General features: G+C 34.3%; 1 protein-coding gene across 1 annotated transcript in view; it reads right to left on the reverse strand.

The window, feature by feature from the left end:
• Positions 1-1,846: 1,846 nt before the first annotated feature.
• The window catches only part of LOC110108067 (transcription initiation factor IIA large subunit), a 42,764-nt gene continuing 30,589 nt past the window's right edge, over positions 1,847-14,021 (reverse strand). The window contains exons 7-10 of the mRNA XM_020838578.2: positions 2,689-2,811; positions 2,542-2,602; positions 2,268-2,443; positions 1,847-2,180 (exon numbers count right to left, since the gene is read on the reverse strand). Of these exons, the coding sequence (XP_020694237.1) occupies positions 2,091-2,180; positions 2,268-2,443; positions 2,542-2,602; positions 2,689-2,811 (450 nt within the window). The 3' untranslated portion in view covers positions 1,847-2,090. The remainder of the gene's footprint in view (positions 2,181-2,267; positions 2,444-2,541; positions 2,603-2,688; positions 2,812-14,021) is intronic.

A 14,021-nucleotide genomic window follows, 5' to 3' on the forward strand; every position in this document is an offset into this window, starting at 1 on the left:
AAAGTTGGTAACCCGCGCGGGTCGAGTTTGGGTTGGATTTCCTGACCATTTGCAAAAATGGGTCGAATTAGGGTCAACCCATTTAGATCCGAGTTAATCCGGGTTCAACCCGAACCCAACCCACAGACCCGTTTTGACACCCCTAATGAAGATGTCTTTGCTTTGCTTATGAAGCATGGACTTAAAAATCGTAACATTCTAATATTTTCAAAATGACAAAGGTAAAATAAACAATAAGTTTTTGAAGTTAATCAAATATTAGACAGTTTAAAACCCATGCATTGAATTGAACACTGAAATCAGCACAGACAAAGAACAGAACCTCATCAAATCTAGTTAGCTATCAACCGGTCTACTACAACGTTTAGTAATGAATTACCAACATAATGCAATGGAGCCATAGGCAGAGAGGCCTCAGGTGAGCCAAGTCCAAGTCAAATTTGCATAGTGGATGCGTGTCTCTGTGGTCCATAAACCATTGCTTGTGCGCCTAAAAACTCAAGAAATCAGGAGGGTTAAATACTGCCAATGCCTGCAGTTTGTGACAAAATGGATACTGGTTTGAATCCTGACCAATATGCCATATTACCATCCTGACCAATATGCCATATTACCACAAGAGTTATGTAGTGAGGTCGTGGGTCTACAGAAAAAGCCGAGGGGCATAACCAAGTCACTTTTCAAAAACCCATGGGCTTTGCGTATGATGAACACAATCTATAACAACTTTCATTACACCCTTCGTATCATCTTCAGCTTCTAGTCTAGTTTGGTTGGCATCAATAAACAACAACAACAACAACAACATCAAGCCTTTGTCCCACTACATGGGGTCGGCTACATGAATCTTTTTTCTCCATTGAGTCCTGGTAAAAGTCAAATTTTCGTTTAAATCTAACAAAGAAAGATCATTTCTAATATTTTCTAACCAAGTCTTTTTAGGTCTACCTCTACCTTTCTTAACATAAGTCAAATCTAATACCTCTACTTTCCTAACCGGGTTATCAATATTCTTGCAAAATTATACCCAAGCAAGAACAAGTCATTACAAAATTTCTAAATTGACTCTTATCAACTAGCTTCATTTATGGATCATCAACAAATCCATTAGGAATAATAATCAGATCCACTCAAAAGACATACTCCACAAAAGCAAGACATACTCCACAAAACCCAACCTTGCTGAACCTAATCAAGATAATCATTCAGATTTAAGAGGAACTATGCAAAACCTGGGCATGAAGGATGAAGTACTGCTATCTGGTTCAGCTATACTTGAAATAAGATTGTAAAAGAATGCAAATTTTACCTTGGAATTAGATTCCTGGTATGATTTGGAAACATATCAATACAGTGCAGCAAAATTTTCTTTCTTATGAAAATATTTTCCTGAACATAATTCTATTTATTATTCACTTGCTCATTTTTTCCATCAGAAAAACAATTTCATAAATGAGAACCATAGAAAGGGATGACTTTAATAACTATCCACGACAGAATATGTTAAAATTAAAAGGTCCCCAAATATTTTATTTTAAAAGGAAATAAAAGCAAATGGTAAGACGTGAATTTCCACCACCGGCTAAAGTCTCCAACCTTTAAAAACTTTGGGAACATAATCTCCCTGACTTGAACATTGTTAAAAGAACATTACAATCAATAGAAGTGTGATCATTAGATAATTAAAAAAACGTTAGGTAAACAATATTAATTTATTTACAAACAGAAAAGACAGTTCTTTTTCAATATGCAAGAAAGTTCAACACAATTTTTCTACCATATAAGTAATGCCTAAAAGCTTGAAATTCATTTTGAAACTGAAATCATAACTCTTCAATAAAAATGGAAATGCCTACGGAATCAAGAAGCAAACCCCTATAATAATTTCAATACAGATATCTACATAACAAAAACATACAACTTATGAAGCGTGATACTATGAAACATATCATCTCCATAAATTTTCTCAAAAGCACAAAAACATACATAGATCATTCCAATCTGTCAAGAAAACTTCTGAAAGGATGATGAAAGAGCATACTCATAAATGTTGGAGGAAAAAATTAAAGATGATCAAACAGAATCTAGAGTCATACCTTGTTGAAAAGAATATCTCGGCTGTTAATGTGCATGATACCATCCTTGAGAGCGCATTTCCACTTGTTCTTTGTCCGTGTCACCTGTTCCAGATTGCCATGAACATATTTTTGCTAAGAATAGAAACCAACTTCTTTTTTCTAATTCAAGTCAGGAGCCAAATCAAATACCTTGTCAAACTGGGCTAAAACTAAATGTTGTGTGTTTGTCTCTTCCTCTCCCTGATCAAAATCATCCAGATCATCCTCATCATCATCATCTTCATTTAATGGAGGCTCATCATCCTCTGCGGCTTCATTTTTGGTAGGCTTTGGAGTACCAACTAATGGGGTAGGTGCTCGTAGATCTACTATCAAAAAAGATGTAGTCCCATAAAAACCCAACGCCTCTAATGCAACAACAATGTAAAATACAACAAGTATGCAGTAATGACAACAAATATACCATGCTCTGCAGGTGTGGGAGTGTTGTAATCTTCATTTGTAACTTCTTGGAAATGGAACAACTTTAAAGGGTAAAAACATGAGCAGAGTCAGGAAAAAAAAAGGGAGAAGGCATTATAAATAAAATAACCCAAAGATAAGAAATTACTTCATCATATTCATCTTGAGCACCATCTTGCTGAGGAAGCGTTGGAGTTTCCCTTATTAACACATTGGATATAGAGTCAGTTTTGATTTTCCCCCAAACTCCAGTGGATGCAAAGTTGGTTTCCTAAATTCGCAAGACAGTAATATAGGTCATTTTAATACCATAATTGAGACGAAGATAGCAATAGCTTGACAAAGTTATACAAATATCCACAGACACTAACAGTATTCAAAATTTACAGCAGAAATACTCCTTTTGCTCAAGGGAAAGTGAAGCAACCTTCTAAGTTCATTGGTGTGTTTTGTAAATAAATTGTGAGCAAGCTAAGCTTGGGTATAGTTTTAGTAGCTTATAACCACAATACAAAGTCATGTCGTTCTCTTGCTATAGATGTTGATATCACATAAAAAGAACAGAGTTCTACTGGTATGGTCTACAAAGTATAAAGGTTAACAGTTATCCAAAAGATTTAAGCAGAAAGAAACTAAAACCAAAAGTATCTCTCAATAGAATGGGCTCCGCTGCTGCAGCTAATGGCTGATGAACAGTAAGATAATGATCTTGAACCCAACAAAAGAGGAAGCTCAACTGAGCATAAAACATTGGACAATAGTAGAGGTTACCTTGACATGTTTGCATTTAGCTTGCTCATTGGATTGAACAAGTCATCATAATTAGTTGAATGCCTACGCTTTCTACAAAAATATATTATTTTGCAGGACAATAGACTTAAATGCCATTTGCATGTTTTAGCCCATTACAATGTCTTCAGAAGTGGTTCTTTGAAGCAAGTCTGTTGGTCATCTGCTTGTGTTAACTTACTAGCATCTTATTTAATAAGCATATTTACATTAGGCTTCGTTTGGCACAGTTTTCTTACAGCTTTCTATAGCAGCTTTTAGTACAAAACTTTTTTGAAAGCAAAAAAAACAGTGGCCACAAGCATAATCCCAAACGAAGCTTTAATTTACAAATCACAAGTTTTTATGAGCAAAATTTTCTTTTAGATCAAATTAATTGCACAACTGAGCTCGTCTGTTTAGTATTAACTTCTTTGAATTTACTTCAAATTTCAGCTTATGATTGCTGTAACAACTTTATATTTTCTTCAAACTTGTTCTCAGCTCAACATTGGAAGCTGCATAACCAAGTTTTAACCAAATTTAACAGCTTAGCTTAACGTAGAAATAAACTATTACCAATAAAAACGAACTTGCAGCATGATTTGTACAGACTCATCTGCAATATACGGGGAAAAGGAGCATAGAAATACAACAGCAACAACAACAACATCAAGCCTTTATCCCACTACGTGGTCGACTACATGAATCCTTTTTTTCTATTGTGTCCAATTAAGAGTCAAAATGTCATTTAGATCTAATAAACAAAGGTCATTTCTAATTATTTTTAACCAAATCTTTTTAGGTCTGTCCTATCTTTCTTAACCTTGGTTAAATCTAAAAGATCCACTCTCCTAACCGAATCATCAGAAGGCCACTTTTTTGTGACCAAACCATCTAAGGAGACTCTCTCTAATCTTATCTGCCACTGGAGTTGCTCCAACCTTTTCACATATATGCTCATTTTGTATCATGTCTCTAAGAGTAAAGCCACTCATCCACCTAAGCATCCTCATCTCTGCAACACTTAAACAAAATATTATGCTTCTCAATTAATGGCCAACATTCTGCTCCATAAAGCATTGCAGGTCTAACCACCATCTTATAGAATTTTTCCTAAAGTTTGAGTGGTACTTTTCTATCACACAACAAGTCCGATGCATTCCTCCACTTCATCCATCCAACTTGAATTCTACTAATAATATCACCATCTATTTTACCATCACTCTGAACAATAAATCCAAGATATCTAAAGCATGTACTCTTATTAGCGACTTGATCGCTCAAAGTCACAAACCCCCCACTAGATCTATTACTACTAAAATTACACTCCATGTATTCAGTTTTAGATCAACTCAAACGAAAACCTTTATACTCTAAGGTTGACATCCATAATTCAAGTTTACCTTCAACTCCCTCTTTAGTCTTATCAACAAGAAGAATATCGTCAGCAAGAAGCATACACCAAGGAGCATCCTCATACAAATCTCTAATAAGAGCATCCATGACTAAAGATATGGGCTTAAGGCTGATCCTTGATGTAACCAACTAAAATTGGAAAATACTAGGTCAAACCATTTGAGTTTAAACACAAGTAACAACTACAACATACATTTTCCTAATGACTTGAATATAAGCATTATTAATCCTTTTTTTTAGGACTCTCCAAAGCACTTCTCTTGGAACTTTATCATATGTGTTCTCTAAATCAATAAATATCATATGAAGATCTTCCTTTTTCTCTCTATACTTCTCCATCAAACCTCTCAATAAGCGTATGGCTTACATAGTAGACCTACCCCGCATGAATCCAAATTGATTTTGAGAAACAATAGTATCACGTCGTAACCTATGCTCCATAACTCTATCCCATAGTTTTAAAGTATAACACATCAACTTAATTCCTCTATAATTTGCACAATCTTGTGCATCACCTTTATTCTTAAAGATAGGAATCAACACACTCATTCTGCACACATCTGGCATATTTTTAGTTTTCAAAATAATATTAAAAAGTTTAGTAAGCCAAGAAATTCCTTCATCTCTTAAGCATTTCCACACTCTAATGGAATATCATCAAGTCCAACAGTTTTCCCACACTTCATTTTCTTTAAAGCCTCCCTAACTTCAATTTTAATAATACGCCGGTAAAAACAAAAATCTCTATTTTTATTTAGAGTGTTAAGGTCACTAAAGTCAGTAGTACTTTCACATTCTTCAATGAAAAGCTTAGCAAAATATCTCATCCACCTTAGTTGAATATCCTCTTCTAAAAAAAAGTACTTTTTTATCTTCATCCTTAATGCACTTCACTTGAACTAAACCCTTTACTACTCCTATCTCTTTTTTGGCTAACTTATACATATATCTTTCGTCCTATTTAGTATCTAATATATTATATAAATCATTAAAAGCTAAAGTCCTTGCATTGCAAAATGCTTTCTTAGATTTGTTACGGACAACTTTAAATATTTTCTAATTTTTCAGAATTTTTAAATCTAAACCAATCTTTATAGCATAGCTTCTTATTTTTGATATTTCTTAAAATAAAATTTCATTTAACTTTACTACTTGTGCGCTTACAATTTAATCATTTTCACTGTCATTTAATTGATTTGATCTTTAAAATTGCTTCCATTGAGCACTATTTCCAAGCTGAATGAGTTCTTCATGAAATGTTTCAATTCAAAATGTCAAATTATAAGAATGTAAGGGTTCATATTTTGTAAAATGAAAGTAATTATACTTGAAGAATTAATAGTTTTATTCATAGTTCCAATATAATGTTTAGATGAAAACTAAAAACACAACTCATTTAACATATCCATGCCCAACTTCCTTGGAGAGCTTATTTCAAAATTTTATAATCTCAGTAAATTTTTTTTTTGGTAGTTGATGTCTCTAAACATGAAGAAATTGCCCAGCATGAAACTCCCTACCATAATTTGACTATTTTTATTTAATTTCATTCAATTTCTCATTAAAGAATTCCGAGGGATATCTTTCTTGGCTTAACAATCCTATAATACGTACACTAGTTGCATCACAAGAAACCTTAAACATTCCAGTAAAATCAGGTATTTTAAGCTAAGATGCACTTATAATCTCAATTAAATCATCATCAAGAAAATCTCCTTTCTTCAAATAATTGCTAATTGGAGCAAAAACAATACTAAAACACTTAATGAATCGCCTATAAAAATTATTAAAACTCTAAACATCATGCATATTAATAACTTGGGTAAATCATTAATTGCTTTATACTTATCAAAATCAATAGACAATTCTTCCCCACACAGAATAAAAATAATAATTTTTTTCTAATAAAAAGTTGCAATACATGATTCTTCTCCTCTTGAAAGTACTACGTATATTAGCTAATAATCCAAAAGAAATTAGTAATTATTCATACAATCATCTAATTAATCCAAATGATCATCTCATGTCATGGTACAAATTAAATTATCATCAAAATAAACAAATTTTTTTTTTCAAATAAAAATTTGCAGTACATAATTCACTCATCATGATTTTTCTAATTCTCATTTGAAGATAGTCGCTTCTCAGATCCAAGAAAATGATTGCAACATCATTCATCATATCTAGCATATCAACCAAACAAGTTATATGAAACATATATCTCATGAGGATTTTGTTAATGACTCTACTATACGCATATGTATACAACATTTTAAATCTTTCTTATGCATAAATAAAGCTGGTATAGCACAAGTACTCAATATTTCCTCTTAAGTAAATCATTAAGCCATCTTTTAAGCTCAAAATGCACAATTTAATTCATCATATAATCAGGTAGATTAGGTAATGATAGCCCAAGACTAAATCAAAAAAAGATATCCTTAAGTGATGGCAATTCATAACGAAGCTCATTAGGGCAAATATCTTAAAAATCATTCAATACTTATTTAAGATAATAAAGCCACAATCTTATGCATGACACATTAGATCACACCCTCTTGTCAACTTTTGCTTTCAAATGCCTATTAGTTTAGGTTATGCAAAGACTTACTTCATTGGAAGAGCAATAGATTCTTTCTAACTCAAATTTGCTCTTGGACTTTGAATGATTCAAAAGCATCCTTTCCCTATAAATCTTGAAAGCATGCATATTGGACCTTCCAAAATGAATAACATATAAATCATACAACCAACGTCTACCTAAAATAATAAGTAAAGTATCCATGGGAGGCTCATCATGCCAAATTTTATTAGTGTAGGTGGCTAATTTAAAAAAACATAAAACTTTAAGAATACAGAAATAATAATTTGATCTACCTAGATTACAAATTGCTAATATGATTATGAATGTAATTTTAAGTTTCAAATTTATGTGATCTAAGTCAATCTTAAACACGTCATTCATGCAAGTCACAGTATCAACGATAACTTTTTTCATCATATTTTTGAAATTGGTATGAAACTTTGTAATTCTCTTTTAATTTGATTCAGTCTTAGGAGTAGTTATGATGCAACACATAACATTCAAAGGATTATCTATCAACATATACTCAAAACCACTAATTTTCACATAAAACACATGAATATCATCAAAATCTTAAGACTTCATCACCTTTCTCCACCACATTTATATGCAAGTTCCTACTAAAGATTCTTAAACCTAACGCAAATACAAATAATTTTTCCTTAGGTTCTTTGTTAATTGTAGTGTTAATACTCTAAAATGTAGGAGGTGCAACAGATTGAACTTGATTTCCTTAATAAAACAATGGACTCCCACAATATGGAGTACCCTTTTTAATTTATTGCATTAAAAAATCAAAATTCATCAAATAAGTGGTCATGATATTACAAAGGCAAATATTTATCTTATAGAAGTTACTTCCTTTTAGCATAAGTGGTATTAGTTTACCTTCCCAGCCATTTATTTTCTATACTCATCTGGTATAACTTAGCTTGCCTAATAAATTTCATTTTTGGAAAATTCACTTTTTGCTCATCAAACATAGTTTTTTCATTAAAAAAAAAATTATTCCAACGATATGCAGTTGGTAAAAACTTGACATTCAACTTTTTTATCATAAGTAAAACTTAAACTTCGAACCTCTTTTGTTATGCCAGCATCTACAACAAAATTTTGATGTCTATAATTTCCATAAGCCTCATTGTTAAACACCTTAAATTGATGAAGAGGAGCAAGAAAAAAACCCTGCATAGACAACTTCGATCTACTCAATTGGCCGCAAGAGATTTATTTCCTTCAATCATCAATAATTATCAATTGCCATCCATAGGTCCCAATTTATAGAAATGAGATTACAAGGAAAAAGCAAAAAATATTTAAATGCAAATCTAATCCAATCCAAACAGACATTCAAATTTAAACATATTCAAATAAAGATAAAACCTAATAAAAAAATTGAAGAAATTCGGCCATAAATAACAATTGAGGTCAAATAGCATGAAAATTAGTTCAATTCAAGTTTGTTATGATCTAGTTTGACTCCTTGTAAATAGCCTATGGCCACCATAACTTTCATAAAGTAATTTTTATTACATCAATAGCTGTCTATCATGATGATTTCCCAATCATTTTAATATTCAAATTGAATGGGTCCATCATTATGATTGGAATTTACTTCACCTTTACATGTATGATTTAAATTCCAAGTTATTAATTCGTTTTCAAATCATGTTAAAGTCATCACATATTTGATTGCGTTTATTCAACCAAATGATTTAGCAAAGTGGTCAAAATCTCACCCTTTCACAATATGTTGAATTACCATGATAACTGATGTAGGCAAAGGGGGGGTGGGGGTCAAAACATTTTGAATTGTAATTTTGGAGAGCTCAAGGTCCTCTATGTTCAGCTCATTAATGTCTAGTAGAGAGCCTTTTCAGCTCATAAATCTAAAATTAATTGAGGTTCATTCCCCCTTTGTAATGGCTCTTTGGTTACCCCACCTAGCTCCCCTTTCCATGGCTTCCTTTTCCCTTCCCTATGTCTCTTCATTTTTCCCTCCTGGTTCTTCTTCCCGTGGTTGGTTTCTTTTCCCTTTGGCTGCTCGTTCCTTTCCCATTCTTTGTGGCTCTTCTGGCTAGTTGCCTTTTCCGGTTCCACTGTTTTCCTTTTCCGGTCCCCTTTGGCTGCTATTCCGGTTCCCTTGGCTGTTGTTCCGGTTCCCCTGGTTCCTCCCCCTTTGGATGTTGTTCCGGATTCCCTGGCTGCTTTCCCGGTTCCCCTGGCTGCCTTTTTTTAGGTTTTTAGGAGGCTGTTTGGGTGTTGTTCCTGGAACAGCCCCTTGGCCTTCTATTTCCCTTTTTTAATTGAGTAAATTGAAGATGTTTTGGGCTATTTGATTGCCCCTTTTCTCCTATATATATTAGATGTTTTGTAATAAAAAAGGGAGAGATATGATGTAATTTTTGGAATAGAAAACCTGAGGGTTTTTGTAGGAAAAGCTTGCGAGCTTTTTCCATTCTTCTCTTCTTCTTCTAGGAAAGCTTGCGAGCTTGTCCTCTCCTTCGTCTCGGCTTCTTACCTCTTTCTTCTCTCCACAAGTTCGACGCCACTTGTATCCTTCTTCTCAAAGCGACGAATGAAATGCTGTTTTAGGAAGTCGTATGTATCGTTTTATTTTTATTTCATAAGTTTGTAAGCGTCTTTTGTTGTATGATCATCTTTATATGATATTAAGTGGAGTCTTTTGAATATCCTAGGAAATCTTGTAATTTGCTTGCAAAAATTGGGGTCTCCCTATATTTTTGCTTGCATCAATTTGATATCATAGCCTAGAATTGTGTTTCCCTAGGTTTTTTTGTGTTTTTTTTAAGTGTTTAAAAAATGGAAAATCATAAAAATTTTGAGTCAATTGTGGAAGAATGCAATCCAGAAGATCTTAAAGTCCCTCTTCCAATGGACAGATGAATTCCGACAGAAGGAAGTTCAACAGATCCCCTACAGAATGAACTATACAAGCTTCATATGAAGATGCATCTGTGTACGGAGCGATATATAAAGAAAAGAAAATTTCTGCAAGAACAATTCAAGCAAGAACGTGAAATTATTCTGAAAAGGTATGAAGCAAAGATTCAAGAGCTTGATTCGCCTTATTCATCTCCTCGGAATAAATCTAAAGCAACCTCATCGAGAGATGAGCTTTTTCAACCGGAGGAGAATTGATGTAGGCAAGGGGGGTGTGGGCTCCGAAAATTCTTCCTCGGCCTCCACCCACTTGTGCTTTTTTTTTCGTAGGAGTTTTAACGGATTTAAGTTCCGGGGTACATTTTGGGAAGGCAGATAGGTTTGTAGATAAGAAACTACCCAGATATTTCACCCTCATTTTGCGAGGACTTTATGATTTGAGTTCTGATTTCCTATAGGCGCAAGCACCTATAGTTAATTACCCTCCCAATAATGAGAGAGAACTTTCGATTATGGCTAGTCGTCAATTAGATACGTGTAGAGAATACGTGTTATCTGACATATAGTAGCAGCATGGGTTTGGATCTGAGAATTTGAAAAGTTTGATATTTAAAATTGAAAATTTCACCATCTTGCACTTAAAGCGGATGGTGGGGGGAATGCATAATGGGCCAGATCAAGATCTCATGGTTCCGTCGACAGCCATGGGTTACTTCGTCCAATGGGACCTTATAGACCTGGGGTGAATGCATGTTTAAGGGGAAAAATTTGAATCAACCTTAGCTAATAGAGGGCTTTATGTTCTATCAATCATATCCAATTGATTCATTTCTCAAGGATTTGATGACACTAAAGAACGTATTGGCTCTGGCCATAACCGGTATTTCGTGGTACCTTTTGGCGGCAAAACCACTCGGTTCAGAGGGCCCCGGGTCATAACCGTTTATCCTGCGATGCCATTTGGGGGCAAAACTGTCAGTTAGAGGACATGTACCACGTCCTTATTAACAGGAGATTGTTTGAAAATTGATCCTAGTGATATGTTCGACTAGGCATTAACTCTATGTGAGCTGAATTAAATTTTAATTTATCCACCCCGACAAACTGTTGCGGATGGTGGATAGATTTTGTTTTAAGTGTTTTGATTGTTAATTTTAAATTTTAAATATTTTGATTTTGGGATTTTTTTATTTTTTCGGACTTTGTGGAGTTTTGGATTTTGATGGACATTTGGGTGGCATCTTGGAGATATTTGTGAAATTAACCCCTCCGGTTAAGATCTGCATTCAACACGGTTATCATCGGGGTGGTTGGGATCATTCAATTTGAAAATATTTGCATTTTGTAGATGAACCTTGTCAACTCTGTCGAGCTGCCGACAGAAGATCATGTTTCATCATAGGCTTTGTACATTTATTAGTGAATTCTCATTATTAGCCTTGAAGGCCTAATATGAATGTATTAAAACAAACATACCGCTCACCACAACCTTATCAATGAATCTTCCTTATAAAGGGCCTTGAAGGCTTCATATAAATATATAAAATAAATATCTCGGTCGACCTCGTGACCGATATTTATTTAATGGTTCGAACCGTGTCGAGAAGGATCGGGTTCGAACTTAGATTCAACATTTAGCCCGTGCAGCATCCCTAGACGTCACGTGTGTACCATTAACACGCTGTCGGGGCCCATGCGGGTTTATGATTACACTTATCCCTTGTGAACATATGTGTACACAAACTACGGTGCATGTGCAGGAAAAACATTGAAATATTTGTAAACGCCTTATGTCCGCTTACATGGATGTCGCGTATCCGATGGTGTGGCGTAGCATCTTCTAAATATAGTTGTTCGCTGCTTTATACAGGTAGACTGTCGTGCACAACTTGTCTCTTTGTGTAGATAGATTATAGCGCACTAACTAATCTCCTGCTTTCACTCGTAGGTGCTTATAGATAGCTTGTTGTTTGCACAATGAATTTCCCACGATAACCCGTAGTCGCTTGCACATGATACAGTCCTTTGTATTTTGTTTATGATTGATTTCTAGCATGTATGATGGGTCTTTTAAAAGGACTCGTGGGAGCTTGCATTTTGCTATAATCTTTTTCAATTTTGCTCATAGATGGCATTTGGTGAATACGGCAGGTCTCCTATGATGATTTATATGAGCTTGTATTTATTGTAGTTCCTTTCGTATTTTTCCACAAATAGAATGTGGTGCATATAGTGGATCTTCTGTGTCGCCTTCTTCAAACAACAGGCGTTGTTGCTTGTGTTTCGGGTTCTTCATTGTTGCATATAGAAGACATTTATATTCTCTATAATGGATTTGGCATTATTTGGGCTTGATTGAATATCATTATTCATATGTATTGAAAGGATTGTTGCATTTGTATCTTGGCACTCAGGTTATTGCCTTCATTACTTATTAATCTCTTCTATTTGCTAAAAGTCAGTGCATTTGTGATGCGAAACGTAAATGCCATATACTTGCCTAGGTGGCAAGATTAATTAAAGCCCAAATCAATTTGGGGAGAGAGAATGGAAATCTGAAATTAAGGAGTAATTAAAGTTAATTCAAATTTAAATTTTGAATTTGAATTGTTATTAATTGGAAGGATTAAATGATTAATTGATTTAAATCTGAAATTAAATTTCAGATTTAAATTAATGGTTATTAGCTTAATTGGAGGGACGAATTTAAGGAGTAATTAATGCTAATTCGAATTCAAATTTTGAATTTGAATTGTCATTAATTGTGAGGATTAAATGATTGATTGATTTAAATCTGAAATTAAATTTCAGATTTAAATTAATGGTTATTGACTTAATTGGAGGGACGAATTTAAGGAGTAATTAATGCTAATTCAAATTCAAATTTTGAATTTGAATTTTCATTAATTGTGAGCCTCTCCTAATTAAGAAATTTCTTTATCCAAGGAGGAAGAGAGGGGGAGGTGGGGGGTTGGTGGGCATCGGCCTAAGGGATGGCCAGCGGGTGAATTTCTGGACGGGCCAACAGGGCCGGCGGCAAGGAGAACTTGGGGAGGAAAAGCCCGAGCTTGGTAGAGGATGAGAAGTTTGGGGAAATCTAGGAATTTCTAACCTCACGCTCTTAAACTTCAAGATCTCAAAGGAGATTGTAGGGATGTCGGAACTCACACAGAGATCCACGAAACTCTCCTCAAGAACTCACAAAGAGATCTTGAGAATCTCGGAACTCACAAAGAGATCCGCGAAACTCTCCTCAAGAACTCACAAAGAGATCTTGAGAATCTCGGAACTCACAAAGAGATCCGCGAAACTCTCCTCAAGAACTCACAAAGAGATCTTGAGAATCTCGGAACTCACAAAGAGATCCGCGAAACTCTCCTCAAGAACTCACAAAGAGATCTTGGGAAAGTCGGAACTCACAAAGAGATCCTTCAACTGATGTGAAACGTAAATGCCATATACTTGCCTAGGTGGCAAGATTAATTAAAGCCCAAATCAATTTGGGGAGAGAGAATGGAAATCTGAAATTAAGGAGTAATTAAAGCTAATTCAAATTCAAATTTTGAATTTGAATTGTCATTAATTGGGAGGATTAAATGATTAATTGATTTAAATCTGAAATTAAATTTCAGATTTAAATTAATGGTTATTGGCTTAATTGGAGGGACGAATTTAAGGAGTAATTAATGCTAATTCGAATTCAAATTTTGAATTTGAATTGTCATTAATTGTGAGCCTCTCATAATTAAGAAATTTCTTTATTCCAAGGAGGAAGAGAGGGGGAGGTGGGGGGTTGGTGGGCGTCG

Source organism: Dendrobium catenatum, unplaced genomic scaffold (assembly GCF_001605985.2).
Source record: "Dendrobium catenatum unplaced genomic scaffold, ASM160598v2 fragScaff_scaffold_716, whole genome shotgun sequence".
In the NCBI taxonomy this organism is placed as follows: domain Eukaryota; kingdom Viridiplantae; phylum Streptophyta; class Magnoliopsida; order Asparagales; family Orchidaceae; genus Dendrobium; species Dendrobium catenatum.